We start from the raw sequence: 23,771 nt of genomic DNA, 5'->3' as shown, positions 1-23,771 counted from the left end.
CCCGGCGCTTAGTACAGTGTCTGGCACATAGTAAACGTTTAACAAATGCCATTACAAAAAGGGATAAGATTCAACTGGATACAGTGAGCTGGGCTGCACCGAGGATGACCAAGGGAACTGAAACTGGGCCTCAGTTATCTGTAAAATGGGGGTGAAGATTGGGAGCCCCGTGGGGGACGGGGACTGTGCTTAACCTGATTACCTTCTATCTCCCCCAGCGCTTAGTGCGGCGCCTGGCACGTAGTAAGCGCTTAACAAACACCACCAGGATGATTCATATGACCGGAGAGGATAGGAGAAAGGCCGAAGAGAAATCTCTCTCCCTTCCGAGCCCGGGGCTCGCGGGGCTCGCAAGAAAAAAGTAGAGGGGGCAGAAATAGGGTGCACGGGGCATCCACGAGGTGAAATGCTCTGTGCTAAGCACTTGGGCAGTAAAAAAGGAAGCGACATACTCCCTGCCTGCAAGGAGTCTCCCCTCTTAACGGGGGAGGCAGATGTGAAAGATATTTAGTCATCAAAGTAACCGAAGATTCAAAACCTAGACGGGAAGCCGCGTGGCCCAGAGGTAAGAGCACGGGGCCGGGAGGCAGGGGACCTGAATTCGGGTTAGGGCTCTGCCGCTTGTCTGCTGGGTGACCTGAACTCACTCACTTAACGTCTCTGGGCCTCCGTTTCCTCACCTGTAAAATGGGGATTCAGTACCTATTCTTCCTCCCCCTTAGACTGTGAACCCCTGTGTGGGACAGGGACTAGTCCAGGCTGATTATCCTGACCCTCTTCCAGCCCTCAGCACAGTGCTTGGCCCACAGTAAACGCTTAAATGCCACAGGTATTATCTCCTCGAGTGCTGAGGATGGATTTAGCTACTTATCGTCTTACCTCGCTCACGTCCCGCCTCTAGCCTGGAACGCCCTCCCCCTTCGAATCCAACAGACGCTGTCTCTTCCCCCCTTCAAAGCTTTATTGAAGGCCCATCTCCTCCAAGAGGCCTTCCCCGATCGAAGGCCTCGTTTCCTCACCACCCCCCCCCCTTCTGCGTCGAACTTGCATCTGCTCCCTTTTTCTCTCCCTTCCCTAGCCCCTCCACACTCATGTCCATATCAGAAATTGATTTATTTCGATTATCTCTCCTCCTCTAGACGCGTAAGCTCGCCGTGGGCCGGGAGCGCGTCTACCAACTTTCGCAGTCGCCTAAGCACTTAGTACAGTGCTCTGCGCGTTGCGAGCGCTCGCTAAATACGACCGATTGATATGAGGTGAGTGATGGGGCTGTATGAGCAGGGGGTTAATCAGGGAAGGTTTTGAGTTAGGAAGTGGGCCTTTCCTGACAGCCCAGCTCATTTCTCGGGGACTCCGGGCAGTTTCGGATTCTTGCATTTTCAGTGTCGTATTGTTGGTTTGAAAAATTAGAACCGAGGCCTACGGACCACGGGCCTCCAACCCTCGCGTCACCTTCCCTGAGTGGGTGATGAGCTTTAGGGTTGCACGTTCTTTGAGGACAAGGGACAGGCCTTTTGTTATTATCATCTATTACTGTTATTATTATTGATGATAATTCTATCTGTCAAGCGCTTACTACGTGCCAAGCACTGTACTAAATGCCGGGGCGGACACAAGATAATCGGGTCCCACCTGGGGCTTACAGTCGAAGCAGGAGGGAGAATAGGGATTCTCACGTTCCAGATGAGGGAACCGAGGCACAGAGCGACGAAGCGACCTGCCCAAGGTCCCACAGCGGGCAAGGGGCGGAGTCAGGATTAGAACCCAGGTCCTCTGACTCCCAGGCACTCTCTCCACTAAGTCCCCCCGGGCCTCAGTAGACCCTTCTGCTCGCAGTTCGTTCAGATCGCCGCCAGGCCGGGGATGAAGTACAGGAGGCAAAAGCCGGGTCACCCAACGGCGGTTTGTTCAGTCGACGAGCTCCTCTGCAGAGCTGGTACGATCCCGCCTGGGGGGCAGAGAAGGGTCGCGTCCGTCCTCTTCCCCCTCGTCCCCCCCCGGAACGGCTCGGCGGGGACCTCTGCGTTCGGCGGAGCCGGGCCACTCGCCTCCCGCTCGAGAGACGTCCCCGTCTCCGTCTGGGTGAGCGGGAGTCGGCAGGGAAGGGGGAAATGGCGGAGGCCGGTCTGCGAGGCGGGCTCTCGGGGCCGCGTTTTCCCTCCACCCGGTCCGCGGTCCCGAAGGAAGGGGGGGGGGGCGGATGAGTCAAGGCAGCAATCCCTCCGAGGAAGGGGGGGAGGCGACGGGCGGGGGTCACTGGGGACGTCCGCAGGACTTCTTCCCCGTGTGAATCCTCTGGAGCGAACTCTTGGTGAAGCCCTTCCCGCACGTGGGGCACCGGTAGGGCTTTTCTCCCGAGTGCACGCGCTGGTGCCTGTAGAGATTGGCGCTGTCCCCGAAGCCCTTCCCGCAGCTCGGGCAGCGGTAGGGTTTCTCGCCGGTGTGGATCCTCTGGTGCCTGTCGAGGTTGGAGTTGCGGCTGAAGCTCTTCCCGCACCTGGGGCACTCGTAAGGCTTCTCCCCCGTGTGGACGTGCTGGTGCCTCTGGAGGCTCGAGCAGCGGCTGAACCCCTGGCCGCAGCTCGGGCAGGTGAACGGCTTCTCGCCCGTGTGGGTGATCTGGTGGATGTACAGGTGGGAGCTCCACCGGAAGCCTTTCCCGCAGCTGGGACACACGTGGGGGTAGGTCCCCGGCCGGGGGCCCCCGGGGGCCCGCGCGACTCTCTCGGGGAGGCGGACGGCGTGGCCGTCGCGTTCCGGGGGCTTCTTCTTCCCCCGCGGGGGCTCCGGGTGGCCGGCGGCGGGGGCCCTCTGGCTTCCGCTCCACGGTGGGCCGCTCCCCCTCGCTCCCCGGGGAGGGTTCCCCCAGGAGGAACCCGGCCTCCTGACGGCGTTTCTCGGTTCGCCGCCTCTCGCGGAGGCCCCGCCTGGCCGGGGCGGCGGGGACGAGGTTTCGCGTTCCTGGGCCTCGGGTTCCGCCCCTCGAGGGTTCTCTCCGCGAGACGCTCGCCCCGAGCCTACGAGGTAAAAGATGCCGCGGTGAGGCGGGGGGAGGCCGGGGGGAGGGGAGACTGGAGACGCACGCTAAGCGCGCAATAAATACGAGGGAATGAACGAACGAGAGGGGGCCCAGAGCCTCCCCGCCTTCTCAAAGTGAAGAAATCGGGGTCTTGCAGCGAGGGCCCGAGCCTCGTCCTATTTCCATCGTTACGGCCCTGTCGGGGAGCACCCCCTTAAATTCACAGAGCCTTGGGGCCTCGAGCAGAATAAACCTTTTCCAACTCTAAGATCGGCACGGGCTCCATTAACGGTGGAAAGTCTGGCGGTATAAGGAGCGGTGGTGGGGACAGAGGGAGGGAATAATAAGGAATACCTGTGGTATTTAAGCGCTTACTATGCGCCAGGCGGGGTAATGAGCGCCGGGGGTCGGGGCGGTGGGGGGGGAAACGCCAGCAGATCGGGCTGGGCACAGACCCCGGTCCATGTGGGGCTCCCGGTTTCAATCCCCATTTTACAGAGGAGGAACTGAGGCCCAAAGAAGTGACCTCACGGAGGTCACGCGGCAGACAAGTGACGGAGCCGGGATCAGAAGTCAGGTCCTTCCGACTCCCAGGCCCGGGCTCTATCCATCTACCCGGGCTTCGCCCCGTCCTCGGGACCAGAGCCGACCCCGTACTTACCCAGCGAGGCCGGGTTTCCGTAGCCCTCCCAGGGGCCGTCCCCGTAGAGCTCCTTCCCGATGCGATCCAGGCGCCGACCTTCCTCCTGGGGAATGAGACGACGGAGAAGCCGTCTGTGGCCCGCGGGGCCCGGAGAGGGTGACGCCATCCCTTGGGGCCCCACTCTGTGGTAGGGTGATTACGGGTGAGGGAAGCGGGGGGGGTGACAGGAGGAAGTGTTCCAGACAGGATGCCCCACAGAAGAAGGGGTCTGTGGCGGACAGATGGGAGAAGAAGAGGGGAGAGCGGAGGGGACGGGGAGGCGGCTCGGTGCACAGAGCACGGGCCTGGGAGGCAGAAGCGTTCAGTACAAGTAGTAATTGTTTTCACATACCACACACACAAAAAAAAAACAAAACTCACCAGGGACCCGACCGGGAGCAGCGTGGCAGCCATCTTCTCGTCTCCGGCGTCCCCCGCCGGAACGTGGGCCGCGAGTCGGGGAGCGGGCGGGCCTGAGGGAGGAGAGCCGTGTAAGCGGAGGCCTCGCCGCCGCGTCCCTCGACGGCCACCCTCTGGACCCCGGGGGCCCGTTCCTAGAGAGCCTGCCGCTCCTCTACCCGCTTGAATGGGGTGAAGCAAATGAAGATGGCCCCGGGGTGTCCTCCTAGACTGCGCCGAGTGGGGCTCAACCCCTTGGCGGGGGGGGGGGGGGGGCCGGGGGGGCCGGACACCCCGACCCCGACGGCTCTAACGAGGATAGGCCGGGCTCTGAGAATCTCACATTTTACCGCCTACACTGACCCCGACGACATGACACTGCCGTACCGTCTCGGCCCAGGGCACACACAGACCGGCAAATGGGCCGGTTTTTGACGCCAGATATTTTCTTGATACGAGCCCACCCTAAGAACTTTTTTTTTTCACATAGTACTTGTCGAGCTCTTACTATGGGCCGGGCACCGTACTAAATGCTAAGGTAGAGAGGGGCTAATCAGGTTGGACACAGTCCGCGTCCCACATGGAGCTCAGAGCCTTCATCCCCATTTTACGGATGAGGGAACCGAGGCCCGGGGAAGTGAAGTGACTGGTCCAAGGTCACACTGCAGACAAGTGGGGGAGCCGGGACCGGAACCAGGTCCTTCTGATTCCCAGGCCCGGGTTCGAGCCACCAGGCCACGCGGCTCCTCTAGGGGATCTGACGGCAGCGTTATCGTTACGCTTCTTCCGTGAAACGGTGTTCGACCTGATTTGCTTACATCCACCCCGGGGCTTAGAGCAGTGTGTGGCACATAGTAAGCGCTTAACAATTACCACGGTGTGGCCTAGTGGATAGAGCACGGGCCTGGAGGCAGAAGGACCTGGGTTTTAATCCCGGCTCGGTCACTTCTCGGGGCCTCAGTTACCTCACCTGCAAAACGGGGATTAAGACTACGAGCTCGTTGGGGGCAGGGAATCTGTTCATTGTCGTACCGTATTCTCCAAGCACAGCGCTCTGCACACGGTAAGCGCTCGGTAAATAGGACCGAATAAATGGGCCCCGTGTGGGACACGGACTGTGTCCAAACCGATTAGCTTCCATCTACCTCGGCGCTTAGTTCAGTGCCCGGCACCCAGTAAGCACCTGAAGGATAGAGCCCGGGCCTGGGATTCAGAGGGTCGCGGGTTCTAAATCCACCTCTGCCACCTGCCTGCCGGGTGACCCTGGGCAAGTCACTTCACTGGGCCTCAGTGACCTCATCTGGAAAATGGGGACTGAGACCGTGAGCCCCACATGGGACCTTATTTACTCGTACCCACCCCAGCGCTTAGTAGAGTGCCTGGCATACAGTAAGCGCTTCATTCCGCAATTATTATTAAATACCATTAAAAAACATACAAAAACGATCAGCTCTTCCTAGCCATTTGCCCGAGACATTCCACCGGACATCTCTTCCTCTCCTGCCCTCCTCCCTGCCCGCCGCGCCAGCCGACGCCCCGCATGTCCCAGGAGGAATCCCGGCCCCTCACCGCCATCCTGATCCTGGAGAACGACCGGCTCCTCTTTCAAGCCGTGTCCCGGCAGCTGCTCAGGTCCGGGCTGTGGGATCCGCGGCCCCTCTTGCCGGGACCCTCCCTTAGGGTGCGGCTCCACGCGGAAGCTCGGGGCCTCCGTCGCCTCGGAGAGGACCTCCTGTCCGTGCACCTGGACCGTCACCTGAGGGAACATCCCCGTCTCAGTCCCCGCCGGGGATGGGGACGGGGCAGGGGGCGGCGGGAAGGGGAGTCAGAGGGGACCCAGTGGATAAAGCCCAGGGCCCGGGAGTCGGAAAGACCTGGCTTCTAATCCTGGCTCCGCTACGTGTCTGCCGTGTGACCTTGGGCGAGTCACTTCGCTTCTCTGCACCTCGGTGACCTAAATGTGGATTAAGAATGGGAGCCCCACGTGGGACAAGGACTAGGTCCAACCTGAGCTCTTGCTACAGTGCTTGGCATATAGTAAAAGTTTAACCAGTACCTTTATTATTATTATTATTATTATTATCAATAAAACCCTGAAGACACAGGGACCCACAGCTACTGTCCTAGTGGAAATAGCACAGGGCTGAGGCGCAGGAGACCCAGATTTGAATCCCAGCTCCACCAGTGGCCTGCTGTGTGACCATGGGGAAGTCACTTCTCCTCTCCTATTTATTGATATCAATGCTTATCTCCCCCTCTAGACTCTAGGCTCGTTGAGCGCAAGAAATGGGTCTGTTTATTGTTACACTGTACTCTCCCAAGTGCTTATTACAGAGCTCCAGAAATACGACTGAATGAATAACAAGAATAATTATGGTATTTGTTAAGCGCTTACTATGTTCCAGGCACTGTTCTAAGCACTGGGGTAGATGCAAGATGATCAGGTTGGACACAGTCCCTGTCCCACATAAGGCTCACAGCCTTAATCCCCATTTTAGAGAAGCAGCGTGGCATAGCGAAAGGAGCTCGGACTTGGGAGTCAGAGGCTGTGGGTTCCAATCCCGGCTCCGCCACTTGTCGGCTGTGTGACTCTGGGCCAGTCACTTCACTTCTCTGGGCCTTTAACTTCCCCGTGCCTCAGCTACCTAATCTGTAAAACGGGGACGAAGCCTGCGAGCCCCACGCGGGACAACCCGCCGACCCTGTATCTACCCCAGGGCTTAGAACGGTGCTTGGCACATCGTAAGCGCTTAACAAATGCCATCATCATCGTTTTACGGATGAGGGAACCGAGGCACAGAGAAGTTAGGTGTCTTTGCCCAAGGATACACAGCAGACAAGTGGCAGAGCCGGGCTTAGAACCCCCAACCTTCTGACTCCCGGGCTCGTGCTCTAGCCACGCCGAACGGACGGACGAAGCAACTGTCTGAAAATAGGGGAGGGGGCGGGTCTCGTCCCCCTCCTCTCCAGGTCAGGCCGACCTTTCTCCTGGCCTCAGTGGTCAAAAGAAGTCCTTCTCCTCACCCAGAGTCTTGGTCTCATGGTCTCCCTCTGCAAGCCCTCCACCAGGGCCACGGCCTCCTCGCCGCTCTCCGGCCGCCGCTCCCGCACCCAGGCCTGGACGTCGGCGGGCAGGATGGTCAGGAACTGGTCGAGCACCAGCAGCTCCAGGATCTCTTCCTTGGTGTGCCGGTCCGGCCGCAGCCACCGACGGCACAGCTCCCGGAGCCGGCCCAGGGTCTCGTGGGGTCTCGTGGCCTCCTGGTAGCGGAATCGCCTGAAACTCAGGCGGGAGGCCTCGGGGTCGGGGGACTCTCGCTGGGGGACGGATGCCGGGGCCCAGGGCGGCATCTCTTCTTCCTCCAGTTTCACCATCTGGGGTTCTCGGTGCCGCGAATCCGGGATCGGGGGGCTCAGGCAGTAGGCCGCAGGCATCATCTGGCTTGGTGCCGTTCACGCCGACGGGGGCTGAGGTTCCAGACTTCGGTGCCTCTCTCCCTGGAGGAGCTTTTTAAGGCGATTCTGGGGGAGGCCACGAGACCCGCGATCTGTCAGGAGAAGCTTTTGACCCCCACAGATCTCCCCTCGCCTCCATCCCGGTTCCACTCCGGGGAATCTCTATCCCGCCGACACCCTGGTCCCCGTTCCCGGGAGGACCCGGGGCCCCTCCTCCCGAGGGACATTTTACACTTTTTGGTTTCCTGAGAATTATTTCCTAAGTGTGGGAAGGGGTCCGAGCGAGGGGAAAGCGGGCAGGTGGGAGGGATGGAGGAAGGGGAAGATGCAGTCCGAGGTCCTCAACCATCCACACTGACAACATTCTTCAACCACCCCTTACATGCATTCAATAGTATTTATTGAGCGCATACTACGCGCAGAGCACCGTACTAACCGCTTGGAATGGACAATTTGGCAACATTCATTCAATCGTATTTCTTGAGCGCGTACTATGCGCAGAGCACCGTACTAAGCGCTTGGAATGGACAATTTGGCAACATCCATTCATTCAATCGTATTTCTTGAGCGCGTACTATGTGCAGAGCACCGTACTAAGCGCTTGGAATGGACAATTCGGCGATATTCATTCATTCACTGGTATTTATCGAGCGCTTACTATGTGCAGAGCACTGTACAGAGCGCCTGGAATGGACAATTCGGCAGCAGAGACCATCCCCGCCCAATAACGAGCTTGGGTGCCAAGGCCCGGGGGCCCCACTTGGCCGCAATGTAGGCAGGAAAGGCACTTGATGAATTAACGTGGGCATTTGTTAAGCGTTTACTGTACGCGGAGCACTGTTCTAAGCGCTGGGGGAGATCCAGGGTCATCAGGTGGTCCCAGGTGGGGCTCCCAGTCTTCATCCCCATTTTCCAGATGAGGTCACTGAGGCCCAGAGAAGTGACTTGCCCGCAGTCACCCAGCTGACAAGGGGCAGCGCCGGGATTCGAACCCGTGACCTCCGACTCCCAAGCCCGGGCTCTCTCCCCTGAGCCAGGCTGCTTTCCGAGCGCTTAGTCCAGTGCTCTGCACACAGTGGGGGCTCAGGAAATTCCGTTGAAAGGGTTGAACGAACGAGTGAATCCCGCCCAAGAACTACATTTCCCAGAAAGCTCAGCGGCCCGGGAAGCTCCCGCGCGCCCGGAAGCGGGGGGGGGGGGGAGGGGAAAGAAAGGGCGCCGCACGGTTACCATGGTGACCCGTTGAGCTCTCCTCTCCCCCTCCCCCCCCCCTCCCTCGAGCTGCGCGCGCAGCGGCTTCTCCTCTCCGCCCCTCCGCCCCGCTGGCGGGCGTCCGGGTGGCCTCTTCGGGGCCGGGGGGGGGGGGCTCCCTCCGCGGTCCCGCCCGCCTTCTCCCGCCGCTCCCCTTTGCCGCCCTAGCACTGGGCCCGGCCTCACCTCGGGAGCCCGGGGGAGAGAGGCCTTCCGGCCCACCTGCGCCTGCGCAGAGGCCACCCCGCTCCGCCGCTTCCTCTCCCCAGCCCTCCGGCCGTTGCCATGGAGATTGGGCCGAGGCCGGCGGGTTCTCATTGGTGGGAGCGCCGCGCGGCGGCCGAAGGGGCGGGAACCGGAGGTTTCTGGGAAATGGAGTCCGCGGGAGGGAGCGGGCGGCGGAGTGCGCATGCCCAGAGGCGGGCGACGCGCGCCCCCTGCCACCTACTTGAAGATGCGAATGGCGGCTGAGGGCGGCAAGTTCAGCTGTTTGTGGTCGATGAATTCATTCATTCAGTGGTATTTATTGGGCGCTTACTGTGTGCAGAGCACTGGACTGAGCGCTTGGAATGGACAACTGGGCAACAGATAGAGACCATCCCTGCCCGACGTCGGGCTCACAGTCTAATCGGGGGAGACGGCCGGCAAGCGAAATGGAAGAAAACAAAAACAAGACAACGGAAGAAAACCAGACAACGTGAATTCATTCATTCACTCATTCAACAGTATTTATTGAGCGTTTACTGTGTGCACAGCACCGGACTGAGCGCTTGGAATGCGCAATTGGGTAACAGATAGAGACCATCCTCGCCCCACGACGGGCTCACAGTCTAATGGGGGGAGACAGGTGGTAGCGCAAAACAGAACAAAACAAAAACAAGAAAACATTCTACAAAAACGAGACAACATTATAAAAACAAGACAACATGAATTCCTTCATTCAACAGTATTTATTGAGCGCTTACTATGTGCAGAGCACCGTACTAAGCGCTTGGATGAATAATAATGGCATTTGTTAAGCACTTACTATTTGCCAAGTACCGTTCTAAGCGCTGGAGGGGATACAAGGTGATCAGGTTGTCCCCCTTGGGGCTCCCGGTCTTCACCCCCATTTTCCAGATGAGGTAACTGAGGCCCGGAGAAGTGAAGTGACTTGCCAAAGTCACACAGCTGACAGGCGGCGGAGCCGGGATTCGAACCCATGACCTCTGACTCGAGCCCGTGCTCTTTCCACTGAGTCACGCTGCTTCTCTGAATGTCCCTTAGGCAGGCAGGCAAGTGCATTTATCTTCATTCAACCCTATTTATTGAGCGCTTACTGTGAGGAGAGAGCACCGTATAAAGCACCGTGTTATCAGAGAAGCAGCCCAGGCTTGGGGGTCAGAGGTCGTGGGTTCTAATCCCGGCTCCGCCACTTGTCAGCTGCGTGACTTTGGGCAAGTCAGTTCACTTCTCTGGGCCTCATTTCCCTCATCTGGAAAATGGGGATGAAGACTGGGAGCCCCATGAGGGACAACCCGATCGTCTTGTAGCCCCCCCAGCACTTAGAACAGTGGTTGGCACATAGTAAGTGCTTAACGGATACCATTATTAATATTAGTAAGCACTTGGGAGAGTACAGTATAACAGTAGACAGACACTCTGCCCACACAACGAGCTTACAGTCTAGAGGCGGAGACAAGCAATATAAATATACGTTATAGCTACGGCCATAAGTGTCGTGGGGCTGGGAAGGAGGATGAATAAAGGGAGCAAGTCAGGGTGATGCAGAAGGGAGTGGGAGAAGAGGCTTAGTCAGGGAAGGCCTCTTGGAGGAGATGGGCCTTCAGTAAGGCTTTGGAGGGTGGGGAGAGTCGTCGTGGGTCTCCGCCGCGCTTGCCACTGAAACGGATCCTGTGGCGTGGCCCTGGGAAAGGGGGTCCGGATCCCCTGAAGCTCCCGCTGCCCCTGCGTCTGAGGACGGGAGCTGGGGCCGAGTCGCCCCGAGCCTGACCCAATCGATCAGTCGTATCTATTGAGCACTTCCTCGGGGTAAAGCATTACACTAAGCACTTGGGAGAGAACGATACTAAACAGACACGTTCCCTGCCCACGGTGAGTTTACAGATAATTGCTCTCCCCCACTTCACAGCCTTCTTGAAGGCACATCTCCAAGAAGCCTTCCCTAAGTCCTCCTCTCCTCCCGCTCTCTTCTGCGTTGCCCTGATCTGCTCCCTTCATTCGTCCTCCTTCCCAGCCCCACCGTACAGATCTATATATCTGTAATTTCTTTATTTATATCAATGTCTGTCTCCCCCTCTGGACCGTGAGCCTTTTGTGGGCAGGGAATGTGTCCGTTGTTATACTGTACTGTCCCAAGCGCTCAGTACGGCGCTCTGCCCGCAGTAGGCGCTCCGTAAATGCGACTGAAAGAACGAATGGTTGTACTGAGCGCTCGAGAGAGCACAGTACAGCCGAGTTGGTGGATACATTCCCTAACCACGTTGAGCTCAGAGTCCAGAGGGAGAGGCGGACGTCGATATGAATAAATTACGGGTAGGTACAGAAGCGCTGGGGGGGCCGAGGCGGAGGGGAGAAAAAAGGGAGCCGATCAGGGTCACGCCTCTGTATCGCCGTCCTTCTTCTCCCCAGGTGGATGAACTGGGATAGTCTGACCAGGTGGAGCAGAAAAGAGAAAAAGACGTTATTCGAGGCAAACCACTGGAATTTATTGATCGGATAACCTACTAGGGAGTCGATACGCTTTCACGTGGAAGAGGGAGGTTTATACACAGCGGGGCTGACCTGACCCGCACCCCGTCATTTCCTGGCTACCCGGGGGTTCGAGTCCAGAGCTGCCCTTCAGGGCAATGGCCCCGATCACCTCCTAGACCCAGGCGAGCGGCGGCAGGCGGAGAGGTGGAGGGAAAGATCGGTCAAGGGGATACAGAGCCCCTCCTCCGGTCGTCGGGGGTGGGGGGGAGGGGGGTGGCCAGCTGGTCCCAACACCAAGTCCGGAGTCCCGTCTCCCGAGGGAATTTGGGATCGGACGCGAACGGGGCCTGTTTCTGGGCGAAACGGATTTTTTTTTTTTTAAATCGGGGGGCGGCGGGGAACGACGAGGACGACCGGGGGGGGGGGGGGTGTCACTGTATACACAGTTCTACGTAGTCCGAACACTTACACGACTTCTTCCCTACGTGGGCTCTTTGGTGAACGCTCTTACTGAAGCCCTTGCCGCAGCTGGGGCACTTATAGGGCTTCTCGCCCGTGTGGACCCTCTGGTGGGCGTAGAGGTTGGAGCTCTTGCTGAAGCCCTTCCCGCAGCTGGGGCATTTGTAAGGCCTCTCCCCCGTGTGGACCCTCTGGTGGACGTACAGGTCCGAGTTCTTACTGAACCCCTTCCCGCAGCTGGGGCACTTATAGGGCTTCTCCCCGGTGTGAGTCCTCTGGTGGGTGAAGAGGTCGGAATTCTTGCTGAAGCCCTTCCCGCAGCTGGGGCACTGGTAGGGCTTCTCCCCCGTGTGGATGCGTCGGTGGTGATAGAGGGCCGAGTGGTGGCTGAAGCGCTTCTCGCACTCGGCGCACTTGTAGGGCTTCTCCCCCGTGTGGGTCCGCTGGTGCGAGTAGAGGTTGGAGCTGCGGCTGAAGCCCTTCCCGCAGAGTGCGCATTTGTAGGGCTTCTCGCCCGTGTGGACCCGCTGGTGGACGGCCAGGCACGAGCTGCGGCTGAAGCACTTCCTGCAGCTGGGGCACTCGTAGGGCTTCTCCCCGGTGTGGACCCGCTGGTGGAGGACCAGCTTGGACCTCTGGCCGAAGCTCTTCCCGCACTCGCCGCACTGGTGGGGGCCGGCTCCCGGGGGCTCCTCGGGGCGGCCGACGAGGCGGACCCGTTGGCGGAAGGCCGCCTCGCCCTCGCCCCACGCCTCGCTCCACCGTCCCCCGCCCCGGGGCTCCGCCCGGGGAGCCACCGGGCCCCCTCTCCTCCCTCGCCGGGCTCGGTCGCCGGCCGGCCGGGGGGCCGCCTCCCCCGGGGCCTGGCGGGGCTGGATCTCCGGAAACTCCTGGACTCCCCTCTCGAGAGCCTCCTTAGGGAATCTGTCGCCTGCAGGGATAGAGGGGGGGGGTCTCAGAAACGGTGGGGGAGCAAGGGTGGAGTGACTCCCGGGCCCGGGAGTCAGAAGGTCGTGGGAGTCGGGATCCCAGCTCGGCCACTTGTCTGCCGTGTGGCCTCGGCCGAGTCGCTTCACTTCCTCTGTGCCTCGGTCACCTCATCTGGAAAATGGGGATTAAGACTGTGGATCCAACCCGATTCGCCCCTTTCCCTCCCAACTAGGGCCAGGGCGGCCTGAGGCCTCGCCCCTCCTGATTTCCGAGTCCTTTGCGTTCTCCCATTTCCGGAAGCCACAGCGGCCAGCTCCCTCTCCGACCCCCTCCCCTTCCAGAAAACCATCCCAGCAGGAGCGAGGAATCTCTCCCCCACCCACCCATCCTCCCCCAAACCCCCAGGTGAGGGCATCTGTAATTTCCTTATTCATCTCCGTAACCTATTTCTATCAACGTCCGTCTCCCCCTCGAAACCGTAAGCTCACCGTGGGCAGGGAATCTGCTTATCCCATTGTATCGTCCCAAGGACTCAGTACAGCGATCTGCACAAAGCCAGCACTCAAATACGACTGAGTGACCGTTTATTGTTACAGTGTACTCTCCCAAGCGCTTAGCACAGTGCTCTGCACGCAGCCAGTGCTCAATAAATATGACCGACTGGTCCCCCAACAGCGTCCGCAAAACAGCCCCCTGTTGCTAAGGTCGGGGGGGGGGGGGGGGGCACGGAGTCGTTCTGTCCCGTCGCTACCAACTGCACCGCTAAACCGAACGTGACAACCTGCTACGATCCATGGTCCCAGGCTAGGCCGTAAGCTCCTCGTGGGCAGGGATTGTGTCTACCAACTGTATTTCCTCTCCCAAATGCTCACTACGAGGGTCTGCACAAAGTGAGCGCTCAATAAATATCAACGGTCGGGGTTGGCACAAGCTACTCAGGTTGGACACAGTCCAGGTCCCACACGGGGCTCCCAGTCTTCGTCCCCATTTTCCAGATGAGGCCCAGAGCAGTCAAGTGCCTCGCCCGAGGTCCCACGGCAGGCGAGTGACGGGATTGGTCCTTCCCGGGCTCTATCCACTAGGCCGCGCCGTTTCTCCGCAGCTTAGCTGCTGAGATTAGCCGCTCACTAAATACGGGGGATGTGGTGAAGGGCGGGGCGCGTGGCTCAATCCGGTCGGTGCCGTTCACCGCGATGGGCCTTCCGGCGAGGCTCGCCCCGCCCGCCCGCGCCGGGGGAGTCGGAGTCCTCACCCAGAGCCCCCTCGTTCCCGTAATTCTCCCGCCCGATGTCCCGGTAGAGTTCCCTCTGTGCCGGATCCGGCTGCTCCCATCTCTCCTGGGAGAAACGCACGGCCAGGTCTTCGAACGTCCGCACCACCTGGAACGAGACCGTTCTTCACAAGGCCGGGGAAAGAAACATCTCAGCACGGGGAAGGGGAGGAAGGCAAGACAGCCTGCAAGGGCCAACCCCAGGAGCGGGGAGGGGAAACACGAGGAGAGCAAAGGGGGGTGGCGGGAAACGAGAATTAACACTGCACCGTGACCCCCTTCTATCCCTAAGCTGCACCCATGGCGCGTCACGACGACGGAGCAGCAGCGAGGGCCAGTGGGAAGAAGCCCCGGCCTGGTGGTCGGAGGCCCTGGCTTCTAATCCCTACTCTGCCCCTTGCCTACTGTGTGACCTTGGACAGGTGGTTTCATTTCTCTGTGCCCCGGTTTCCTCATCGAAATCCGGATCAAAATGGGGATTCAAAACCTGCTCTCCCCAGTCAGTCTGTAAGCCCCACGAGGCACAGGGACTCTGCCCCTTCTTGTATCTACCCCAGCGCTTAGTAAAGTGCCCGGCGGATAGTAAGCGCTTCGCAAATGCCACGATTATTATTATTACCGTTATTAATTAAATGTGGAGTTTCCCCGTTAGGAACAATGGACTAGCCTCGGTCCTGAATCCGGTCGGGGATTGGATCATTTACTTCTGGAGAAGCAGCAGGGCGTAGTGGAGAGAGCACAGGGCTGGGAATCAGAAGGACATGAGTTCTAATCCCGGCTCTGCCACGTGCCTGCTGTGTGACCTCGGGCAAGTCACCTCACTTCTCTGGGCCTCAGTTCCCTCATCTGTAAAAAGGGGAACGAGACCGGCAGCCCCATCCCAACAGGCGGGCCAAGTCAGCAGCGAGGAAGCTGGGGGTCTCCCCTTCAGGATCCGGCAGGAGATGCCTCGGGGGCAGCAGCCGGCCCCCCTCCCCACCCCCCACCCCTCCTCCCTCCCGGCTGTGGGCAGGGGTGGACGTGCTGCCCGCGGGAGGGAGGCTAGTTGGCCTCGGCCCCCTCCCGCTGCTCTCCCGCTCGTCCCTTTTTACGGCACCCCCCGTTTGGGGGTCAGCCCTCGCCTCCTCCCCGACCCAGGAGAGGCGACGGGGAAGCCAGCCGCAGTGTGGGAAGGGCGGAGGGAACGCCGGACTCACCTGTGACCCGGCTGGGAGGAGTCCGGCTGCCAGCTCCTGGTCGTCCCCTCTTACTTCCTCGGGGGTCGTGGGAAGCCGGGCTGCCAACAGAGCTGAGGATGGGGAGACCCAGGAGGTGTCAACCAACCAGTGGGATTTCGGGAGCGCTCACCGCGTGCAGAACGCCGTACTAAGCGCTCGGGAGAGTACGCTATAACGATATAACAGACACGATCCCTGCCCACAGCGAGCTTACAGTCTAGAGGGGGAGATGGACATTAATAGGAGTCAAGAGAGAAACTACAGATGTGTAGGTAAGTGCCGTGGGGCTAACGGGACGGTGAATAGAGGGAGCAAATCAGGGTGATGCAGAAGGAAGTGGGAGAAGAGGAAATTAGGGCTCAGTCAGGGAAGGCCTCTCGGAGGAGAGGTGATTTGAATACAGCTTTGAAGGGGTGGAGAGTCAGCATCCGTCATACGAGGAGGGAGGGCGTTCCAGGCCAGAGGCGGGACGTGGGCAAGGGGTCGGCGGTGAGGTAGATGAGATGGAGGTTCAGCACTGAACTAAACCCAACTCGGAGACCGACCGTCCCGAAGCCACCTTCTCCCTCCCAGGGACACGACGACTGAACCCCCAAACCCGAGGGCCTGCCCCCCTAGACCTCCCAGCTGACAGAAGCCGACCGCGGGGAGCCAAAATGACCACACCAGGAGCCTCAGAAACCCCAGCAGCCCATCTGTACTTTCCCCGGCCCACCGTCTGGTGACCCCGGTGGTAAACCCAAGTCTCCTTGGGCACCAGGGCTCCAGGTGTGTGTATATGGGGTAGGGGATTTATCGAGAGCCTGCTGCGAGCAAAGCAGAGTACCCGGGGCGGGGAAGACCACACGGTAGAAGTAACCGCGAAGGCCTTCGATCCGATGTCGGAGATAGGGACCGCCGAATCTACCCTAGGTGAGAGGGGCGGTCCGGAGATAGGAACGATTTAAAAAAAAGACACACAAGTAAACTGTGAAATAATCTGACGGCAACGTACTCGGGGGCTACGGTGGGGTGACTGAGGTGGATGACGGGGGGTCCGGGACCGAGGTGAACGGCTTCAGCGAAGCAGCGGAAGGCTCTTACAGTCACGTCTGGCATTTGGGATCGCCCTCGTGGGAGTCGATTCTCTCAACTCCAGTCACGGGGCCGAAACTCACCGTTCTCCTGCAGGACGTCGGGCTCCTCTTTAATGCTGCAGCTCGGCTGGCCTTCGGGGCCCGGGGGGGGACCCCGACCCCCGACCTCCTGGGGCAACCCCGCGGGCGGGGGCTCCACTTGCTCCGGGGCGAAGCTGGAAGTTTCCATCTTCTCCAGAAGAACTTCCTGGCCCTGAACCTGGACCGTGACCTGCGGAGAACCCCGGTCCGTAACAGTCGGCGAGGTCCAGGGCTCACCGCGGTTCGGACTCTAAAAGGGAGCAGGTCGAGGGCTGGGGCCAGAACTGGGCTCTTATCTGGGGCTGGGGCGCGGGCGGCGGGCGGAGAAAGAGGAGGAGGACGAGAAGGAGAAGCAGCGTGACCTAAAGGATACAGCACAAGGGCCAGAGGGTCAGAATCCTGGCTCTGCCAGCTGTCTGCTGGGTGACCTTGGGCAAGTCACTTCACTTCTCTGGGCTTCAGTGACCTCAACTGTCAAGACTAAGACTGTCAACTGTCAAGGAGATTAAAAGACAGAGTCCCACGGGGGACGGGTTCTGTGTCCGACCCGATTTGCTTGTATAGTGCTTAGTAGAGTGTCTGGCACGTAGTAAGCACTGAACAAACACCACTATTATTATTATTATCTCGCTCTCTCTCTCTCTCTCTCAAACGCACATCCACACACATTCGCTCTCTCTCACACACACGGACGAAGCCCATCCCTCCCGATTCAGCGACGGCCCAGGATTCCCCTTCTTTACCCATCGCATCAGTCTCCTGGGTCCCCGCTGCAGCCCCTCCACCAGGGCCACGGCCTCCTCGCCGCTCTCCGGCCGCCTCCCCCGGGCCCAGGCCTGGATGTCGGCGGGCAGGACGGTGAGGAACTGCTCCAGCACCAGCAGCTCCAGGATCTGCTCCTTGGTGTGCCGGTCCGGCCGCAGCCACCGACGGCACAGCTCCCGGAGCCGGCCCAGGGCCTCCCGGGGCCCGCCCGCCTCCTGGTAGCGGAAGTGCTTGAAGCCCTGGCAGGACAGCTCGCTGTCCGGAGGTTGCCCTCGCAGGCTGGACCCTCGCCCCCATGGTAAGTTCTCCTCCTCTTCCTCCTCCAGCTTCCTCACGGGGGGCCCACCCTGCTCCCGAGGAGCCGGAACCGGGGGGCCCAGGGCCGCGGGCATCATCTGGTCCCGGGGGCCGCGGGGCTGCCGGACGCGAGGATTTCTTCTCTTCCGTTTCGCCGGGCGCTAGCTGGGGACACCCTGGGGGAGGAAACGAGAGCGAGCTGAGGCGGAGGTCAGACGCCCAGGGACGTGACGAACCGGGACGGAGGCCGCGGGGAGGAGGGAGGAGTCGGGGACCGTGGCATTCCTGACCCTGCGGCGGGACCTGTGGCCTCAGACATTCCCGCCTCCTCCCAACATTGGCACTTCCCCTATTCTCCCGCCCACACCACAATCTGTGCTCCGACGCCGGTCGCTTCCCCAGCGGAGACCCTCGTGCCGGAGAGCGTCGTGATGGGTCCCGGACGGATAGATATTTGACCGATATTTCCTGACTAACCAAAAATCACACGAATCAAAACCTACCTGGGCAAGCCCCCGGCAGAGTGATACCGAGCCAAGCGAAATATCGTCGACGCAAACCCTGAAATGACTGTCTCCGCCTTCAAAGCCCTACTAAAAATCATACCCCCTTCCTCGACGGGCCACTCATTTCTCCATCCTATTCACCCTCCCTTCTGCGTCGCCGCTTAGTACGGTGCTCTGCACACAGTAAGCGCTCAGATAAACACGATTAACCGACTGGTCTGTACCCCCAAAGAACTTTGATAGTCACCCCGCCCCCACTGCATTAGCTACATTAATTTCTTAGCTCCTTGAGGACAGGGATCACGTCAAGAGAAGCACCATGACCTGGGGGAAACAGCACGGGCCAGGGAGTCAGAGGCCGCTTGCCCGCTGAGTGACCTCGGATAAGTCACTTCACTTCTAGGTGCCTTAGTTACCTCCTCTTTTAAACGGGGATTAAGACTGTAAATCTTATGTGGGGTCTTGTTTATCTCGTACCTACCCCGGCACTTAATTCAGTGCCTGGCGGATACCATATAACAGATGCCAAAAAAAGAGGACTTTGGAAACTATAAATGTCATAAAGAATCAAGGGATTGTTGTGTCCGGAGCAAACATACAACCTGAGAGTGAAAGTAATCTTGTAACACTGTATGCTTACTGTGGGCGGGGAGTGGGTTCTGACACCCTCCCAAGCCCTCAGTATAGGTCTCCTCACTCGGTAAGGGGTCAACGATCGATTGCAACGGTCGCAGAACGGGACCAGCCCGAGGCCAGGGGAAGGGACTGGAGGAAGGCCGTCGGAGCGACTGGAGAAACCGCACCGGGCCGCGCTCGCCCAATCGGTTCCTGGAGGAGAAACGAAGTCTCAGAGCGGCCTGGACCAGGAGTGGCCGAGAGCAGGTAGTGGAGGACGAGGGGCCTGGTGGTCTGGGAGCCACCTGGGGCTCCTGGGGGGGTTCAGACTGCTCCCTGTTGGGGTGGGGGGGATCTGGAGGGGGTCGGCTGGCAAGGGCCCAGCCCACCGCCGGGGAAGGACCCCCACCTGCTGAAACCGCATGCCCTGAGCGCTTAGTACGTGGGTTCGAATCCCGGCTCTGCCACTTGTCGGCTGTGTGACCGTGGGCAAGTCACTTCACTTCTCTGTGCCTCAGTTCCCTCATCTGGAAAATGGGGATTAAGACTGGGAGTCTCACCTGGGCCAACCCAGGGCTTGGAACAGTGCTCCGCACATAGTAAGCGCTTAACAAACACCAACGTTCTTCTTCTTCTTATTACTTCAGCACATAGTAAGCTGCTAAGTTGGAGAAGTTGGGTGGCGCAGTGGAAAGAGCACGGGCTTTGGAGTCAGGGCTCATGAGTTCGAATCCCAGCTCTGCCACTTGTCAGCTGTGTGACTGTGGGCGAGTCACTTCACTTCTCTGTGCCTCAGTTCCCTCATCTGTAAAATGGGGATTAAGACTGTGAGCCCCACGTGGGACAACCTGATTCCCCTGTGTCTACCCCAGCGCTTAGAACAGTGCTCTGCACATAGTAAGCGCTTAACAAATACCAACATTATTATTATAGTAAGTGCTCGATAAGTTCGATTGAATATACGGAGCCTGGAGCCTGGGAGTCAGAAGGACCTGGGTTCTAATCCCGGCTCTGCCCCTTGTCAGCTGGGTGGCCTTGGACAAGTCCCTTCACTGTGCCTCGGTTCCCTCACCTGTAAAATGGGGATTGAGATACGGGGGCCCCATGGGGGACACGAACTGCGTCCACCCCTATCTCCTGTCTGCCTCAACACTTAATATGGGAAGCACTATAGTATGTACTATAGATTGAATATATACAGTATTTTTTATACTATAAAAAAGTGACTGAGAAGCAGTCATTCAGCCCCCCTCACCGACCACGGCCTCCATCCTGGGGGGGGTCTGGCCCGGACCCATCTCTTCGGGGGATGAGGGGTCAGCGAGCCTCGGGGGGCCGGAGGAAGGAGATGGAGGGACGGGTCGGGGCACCGGAAATAAACGCCTCTAGGTCGGGAAAAGGGCAGGGCTGGCCCAGGAGGTGGGAGCAGCAGGCCCGCTCCCCCATCTTCCTCTCATCCGTCCGTGGGGGGAGCCCCCTTGGGCCGCTCCCGCCCGGACCACACTTCCCAGAAGCCTCCGGGCGCCGGGGCACAGGCGAGGGCGAGGACCGGCGCGTTGCCACGGAAACCAGGGAAGATGCGGCTGTCGCCATGGAGACCCCCCCGCCAGCTCGCGCTTCCCTCCCCTTCTCCGGCCTCCGCTGGCTTAGGAATCCACCCCTTAACGGGCCCACCGTCGCCCGGTCCTTACCCTTCCAGTTGGCCCCCGGCCCGACTCTCCGCCCCTCCCCATCCCCCACCCTCACCTCTAGCCCGCTGCGGAGGCCGCTCCGTCCTCCTGGGCATGCGCAGACGCCCCACCCGGCCCTACTACACTTCCCAGCAGCCCCCGGGCCTCGCCCTTCCGTCCCTCGCCCGTAAGAGCGCGGCCGGTTGCCGTGGAGGCCGACCGCCGGGGCCACGGTTGCCCTGGAGACGGAGGACTCTTGTTCGCGGAGGCGGGGGCTCGTCCTCCCCGATCGGCTCCCATTGGCCTCGCCGCCGCGCCCTCCTCGCACATGCGCCGTGGGGGCCTCGGGACCGTCGTTCGTTCGTTCGTTCGTTCGTTCATTCATTCATTCGTTCATTCATTCATGCATGCATGCATTCATTCATTCAATGGTCCTTATAATAATAATAATAATAATGGTAGTCTTTGTTAAGCGCTTACTATGTGCAGAGCACTGTTCCAAGCGCTGGGGGGATATGAGGTCATCAGGTTGTCCCACGTGGGGGGTCCCAGTCTCCATCCCCATTTTCCAGATGAGGTCACTGAGGCCCAGGGAAGTGAAGTGGGGCTCCCAGTCTTCATCCCCATTTTCCAGATGAGGTCATTGAGGCCCAGAGAAGTGAAGTGGCTTGCCCAAAGTCACATAGCTGATAAGCGGCGGCGACGGGATTCGAACCCACGACCTCTGACTCCCAAGCCCGGGCTCTTTCCACTGAGCCACGCTGCTGAGCGCTTACTGTGTGCAGAGCACCGTACTGAGCGCTTGGAACGGACAATACGGCAACAGGGAGACCATCCCTGCCCAATGACGGGCTCACATGGGGGAAGAGGACAGGGAAACGGACTCCGGGGTTCCGAGGAGGAAGAGGGTGGGAGAAGAAAACCCATCTCCGTTCGGGGAAACTGCCGCCCCTTTCCCCTCGGGTCCACGGAGAATAGCGCTTAGTACAGTGCCTGGCACATAGTAAGCGCTTAACGCATACCATCATCATCACCATCATCATCATCAATAGCGTGCCCTGGGAAGTAGCGTGCCTCAGTGGCAAGAGCCCGGGCTGGGGACTCAGAGGTCATGGGTTCGAATCCCGGCTCTGCCACTTGTCAGCTGTGTGACTGTGGGCAAGTCACTTCACTTCTCGGCTCCTCAGTTCCCTCATCTGGAAAATGGGGATTAAGATTGTGAGCCTCACGTGGGACAACCTGATCACCCTGTATCTCCCCCAGCGCTCAGAACAGTGTTCTGCACATAATTAGCGCTTAACAAATACCAACATTATTATCATCATTATTATTAAGTACGGTTTAAGTTTTTATGTGTCGGCGAAGGCGAGCGAACGCACGCGCCGATACGAATCGGGTGAGGCGGCGGGTTGCCATGGTGAACCCGCGGCAGGGTGAGATGCGCAGGAAATACTCTCCTGGTCACCATGGAGACGGCCTCCCCCGCGCTGAGGCCTCTGGGAACTGTAGTCCCCGGAGAAAGAATTGGGAGCGTGAGGATGATGACATTCATTCCTTCAGTCGTATTTGTTGAGCGCTTAATGTGTAACAGTACATTATAACAATAAGCAGACAAAGTCGCCGCCCACAGCAACCAGGGCCCACAATCAGGTCGAACAGTCCCTGTCCCACACGGGGCTCCCACTCCCCCCATTTTGCAGATGGGGTAACCGAGGCTCAGAGAAGTGACTTGCCCCAGGTCACCCTGCAGACAAGCGGCAGAGCTGGGATTAGAACCCATGACCTTCTGATTCCCAGGCCTGTGTTCTATCCACGATGCTTCACCAGTTCTGATTCTGGAAAGGGAATTCCAGGTCGGAGGGTACCGCCACTCCACGAATGTGTGGCCCGGGGGTAGTGAGTGGAGATACGGGGAAGAGAAAGATTTAAGGGCCTCTAGTCTAACTCTTTCAATCTCTTTCTCCCCCTTCTTTGTTGGCACTGCCTCTCTGTTCCCCTCTACTGACCCTTTAAGCCCGTTGTAGGCTGTTATATCGATGATTGTGCTCTCCCAAGCGCTGAGTACACTGCCCTTCACCCAGTAAGCACTCGATAAATAGGATTGATTGATCGATCCACCCCAGGTGTCCCAGCCTCATCCTCTAATCCACATACGGAAGTTGTTGCTCCATTTTGCTGGACCTGCATAGAGCATCCTACCCTGGCTACATGACCCAATTTCCCCCCACCCAAATCCTCAATTGGGCCCCTTCCTTATCTCCAAACTACAATTCCCAGATCCCACCGTGGCCCTCCGACCCCAAAAGGCCCGAGGAGAATGAGGACGAGGTGAGAGGGCGGCCTTCTCAGTGAGTTGGGTTGTGCCTACGGTCTGGGATGGGTGGCTGGTTGCTACGGCGACCCCCGCAGTGGGGAAGGAATGCTGAGGACTGTGTTCCAGTCCCTGTGGAAATGGTTCCCCTCCTGAGGCCTCGGAACGGCTGTTTCGGGATAACGGTAATGATAAGGATGATAACGGCACTATTTCTTAAGCTCTCCCTCTGTGCCAAGCACTGTCCTGAGCCCTAAGGTAGTTACAAGATCGTCAGGTTGGACACACTCGTGGGGCTCACAGTCTAAATGAGAGGGAGGGCAGGCCCTGAATCCCCAATTACTGAAGAAAGAATTGTGAGACTTTGAGTGAAGGAAATAAGGAGGAGGTTAGGGAGGGAAGGAGAAACACGGGTAAGGGGATCAAAATAGGAAGCAACCCGTGGTTATATATGACCCGCTTACACCAGGTCCATTAGGCTGTAAGGTCCTGAGAGCAGGGATCGTGTCTACCGACTCCACTGTACTGGACTCTCCCTACTTATTACAGGGCTCTGCACACGGTGAGCACTCAATAAATACCACCGATGATGATGACTCTCCCGAGCACTGATTACAGTGCTCTGCATTTAGCTCTCAAGTAAATAACTTAGTAGTCTCTGTCCCATATGGGGCTCACAGTCTATCGTACGAGGGAGTAGGTTTAATCCCCTCTTTACAGATGAAGAAACTGAGGTCCAGAGGAAGGGAAGTGACTTGCCCAAGGTCACACGGCAGACAAGTGGAGGATCTGAGACTAGAACCCAGGTCCTCTGACTCCCGGGCCCGGTGCTTTCTACTAAACCATGCTGCTTCCTCGGCAGCACCATACTAACCATCTGGGAGAGGATAAAATAAGAGTTAGTAGACAAGTTCCCTTGTTCCCTGCCCACAAAGGGCTTAGTCTAGTGGGGTATTCTGGCGAGTCCCAAGTGTAGACACAAAGCCACCCACTCCTTCCCAGTAATTCATACCCATTTCTGATCCCTGCAAGCTTACCCCGCTACTGCTTGAAAACTCCGACCCTTGTATTTC

The 23,771-nt window shown here is 59.0% G+C and overlaps 1 protein-coding gene across 1 annotated transcript; it reads right to left on the bottom strand.

Moving 5' to 3' along the window:
* Positions 1–1,728: 1,728 nt before the first annotated feature.
* LOC100087661 (zinc finger protein 436-like) lies at positions 1,729–20,533 on the bottom strand. Its single transcript, XM_039913225.1, has 7 exons — positions 20,464–20,533; positions 17,278–17,772; positions 16,535–16,724; positions 15,357–15,448; positions 14,143–14,269; positions 11,946–12,891; positions 1,729–2,665 (listed from the first exon to the last, which is right to left on the bottom strand). Exons 2-7 carry the CDS (start codon positions 17,692–17,694, stop codon positions 2,254–2,256), a joined length of 2,184 nt encoding a protein of 727 aa, XP_039769159.1. The 5' UTR covers positions 17,695–17,772; positions 20,464–20,533; the 3' UTR covers positions 1,729–2,253.
* Positions 20,534–23,771: the final 3,238 nt, after the last annotated feature.

Source organism: Ornithorhynchus anatinus, chromosome 10 (genome assembly GCF_004115215.2).
Source record: "Ornithorhynchus anatinus isolate Pmale09 chromosome 10, mOrnAna1.pri.v4, whole genome shotgun sequence".
NCBI lineage: Eukaryota > Metazoa > Chordata > Mammalia > Monotremata > Ornithorhynchidae > Ornithorhynchus > Ornithorhynchus anatinus.
The sequence above is the reverse complement of the archived record's forward strand: the minus strand, read 5'-3'. Positions and strand labels throughout refer to the sequence as shown.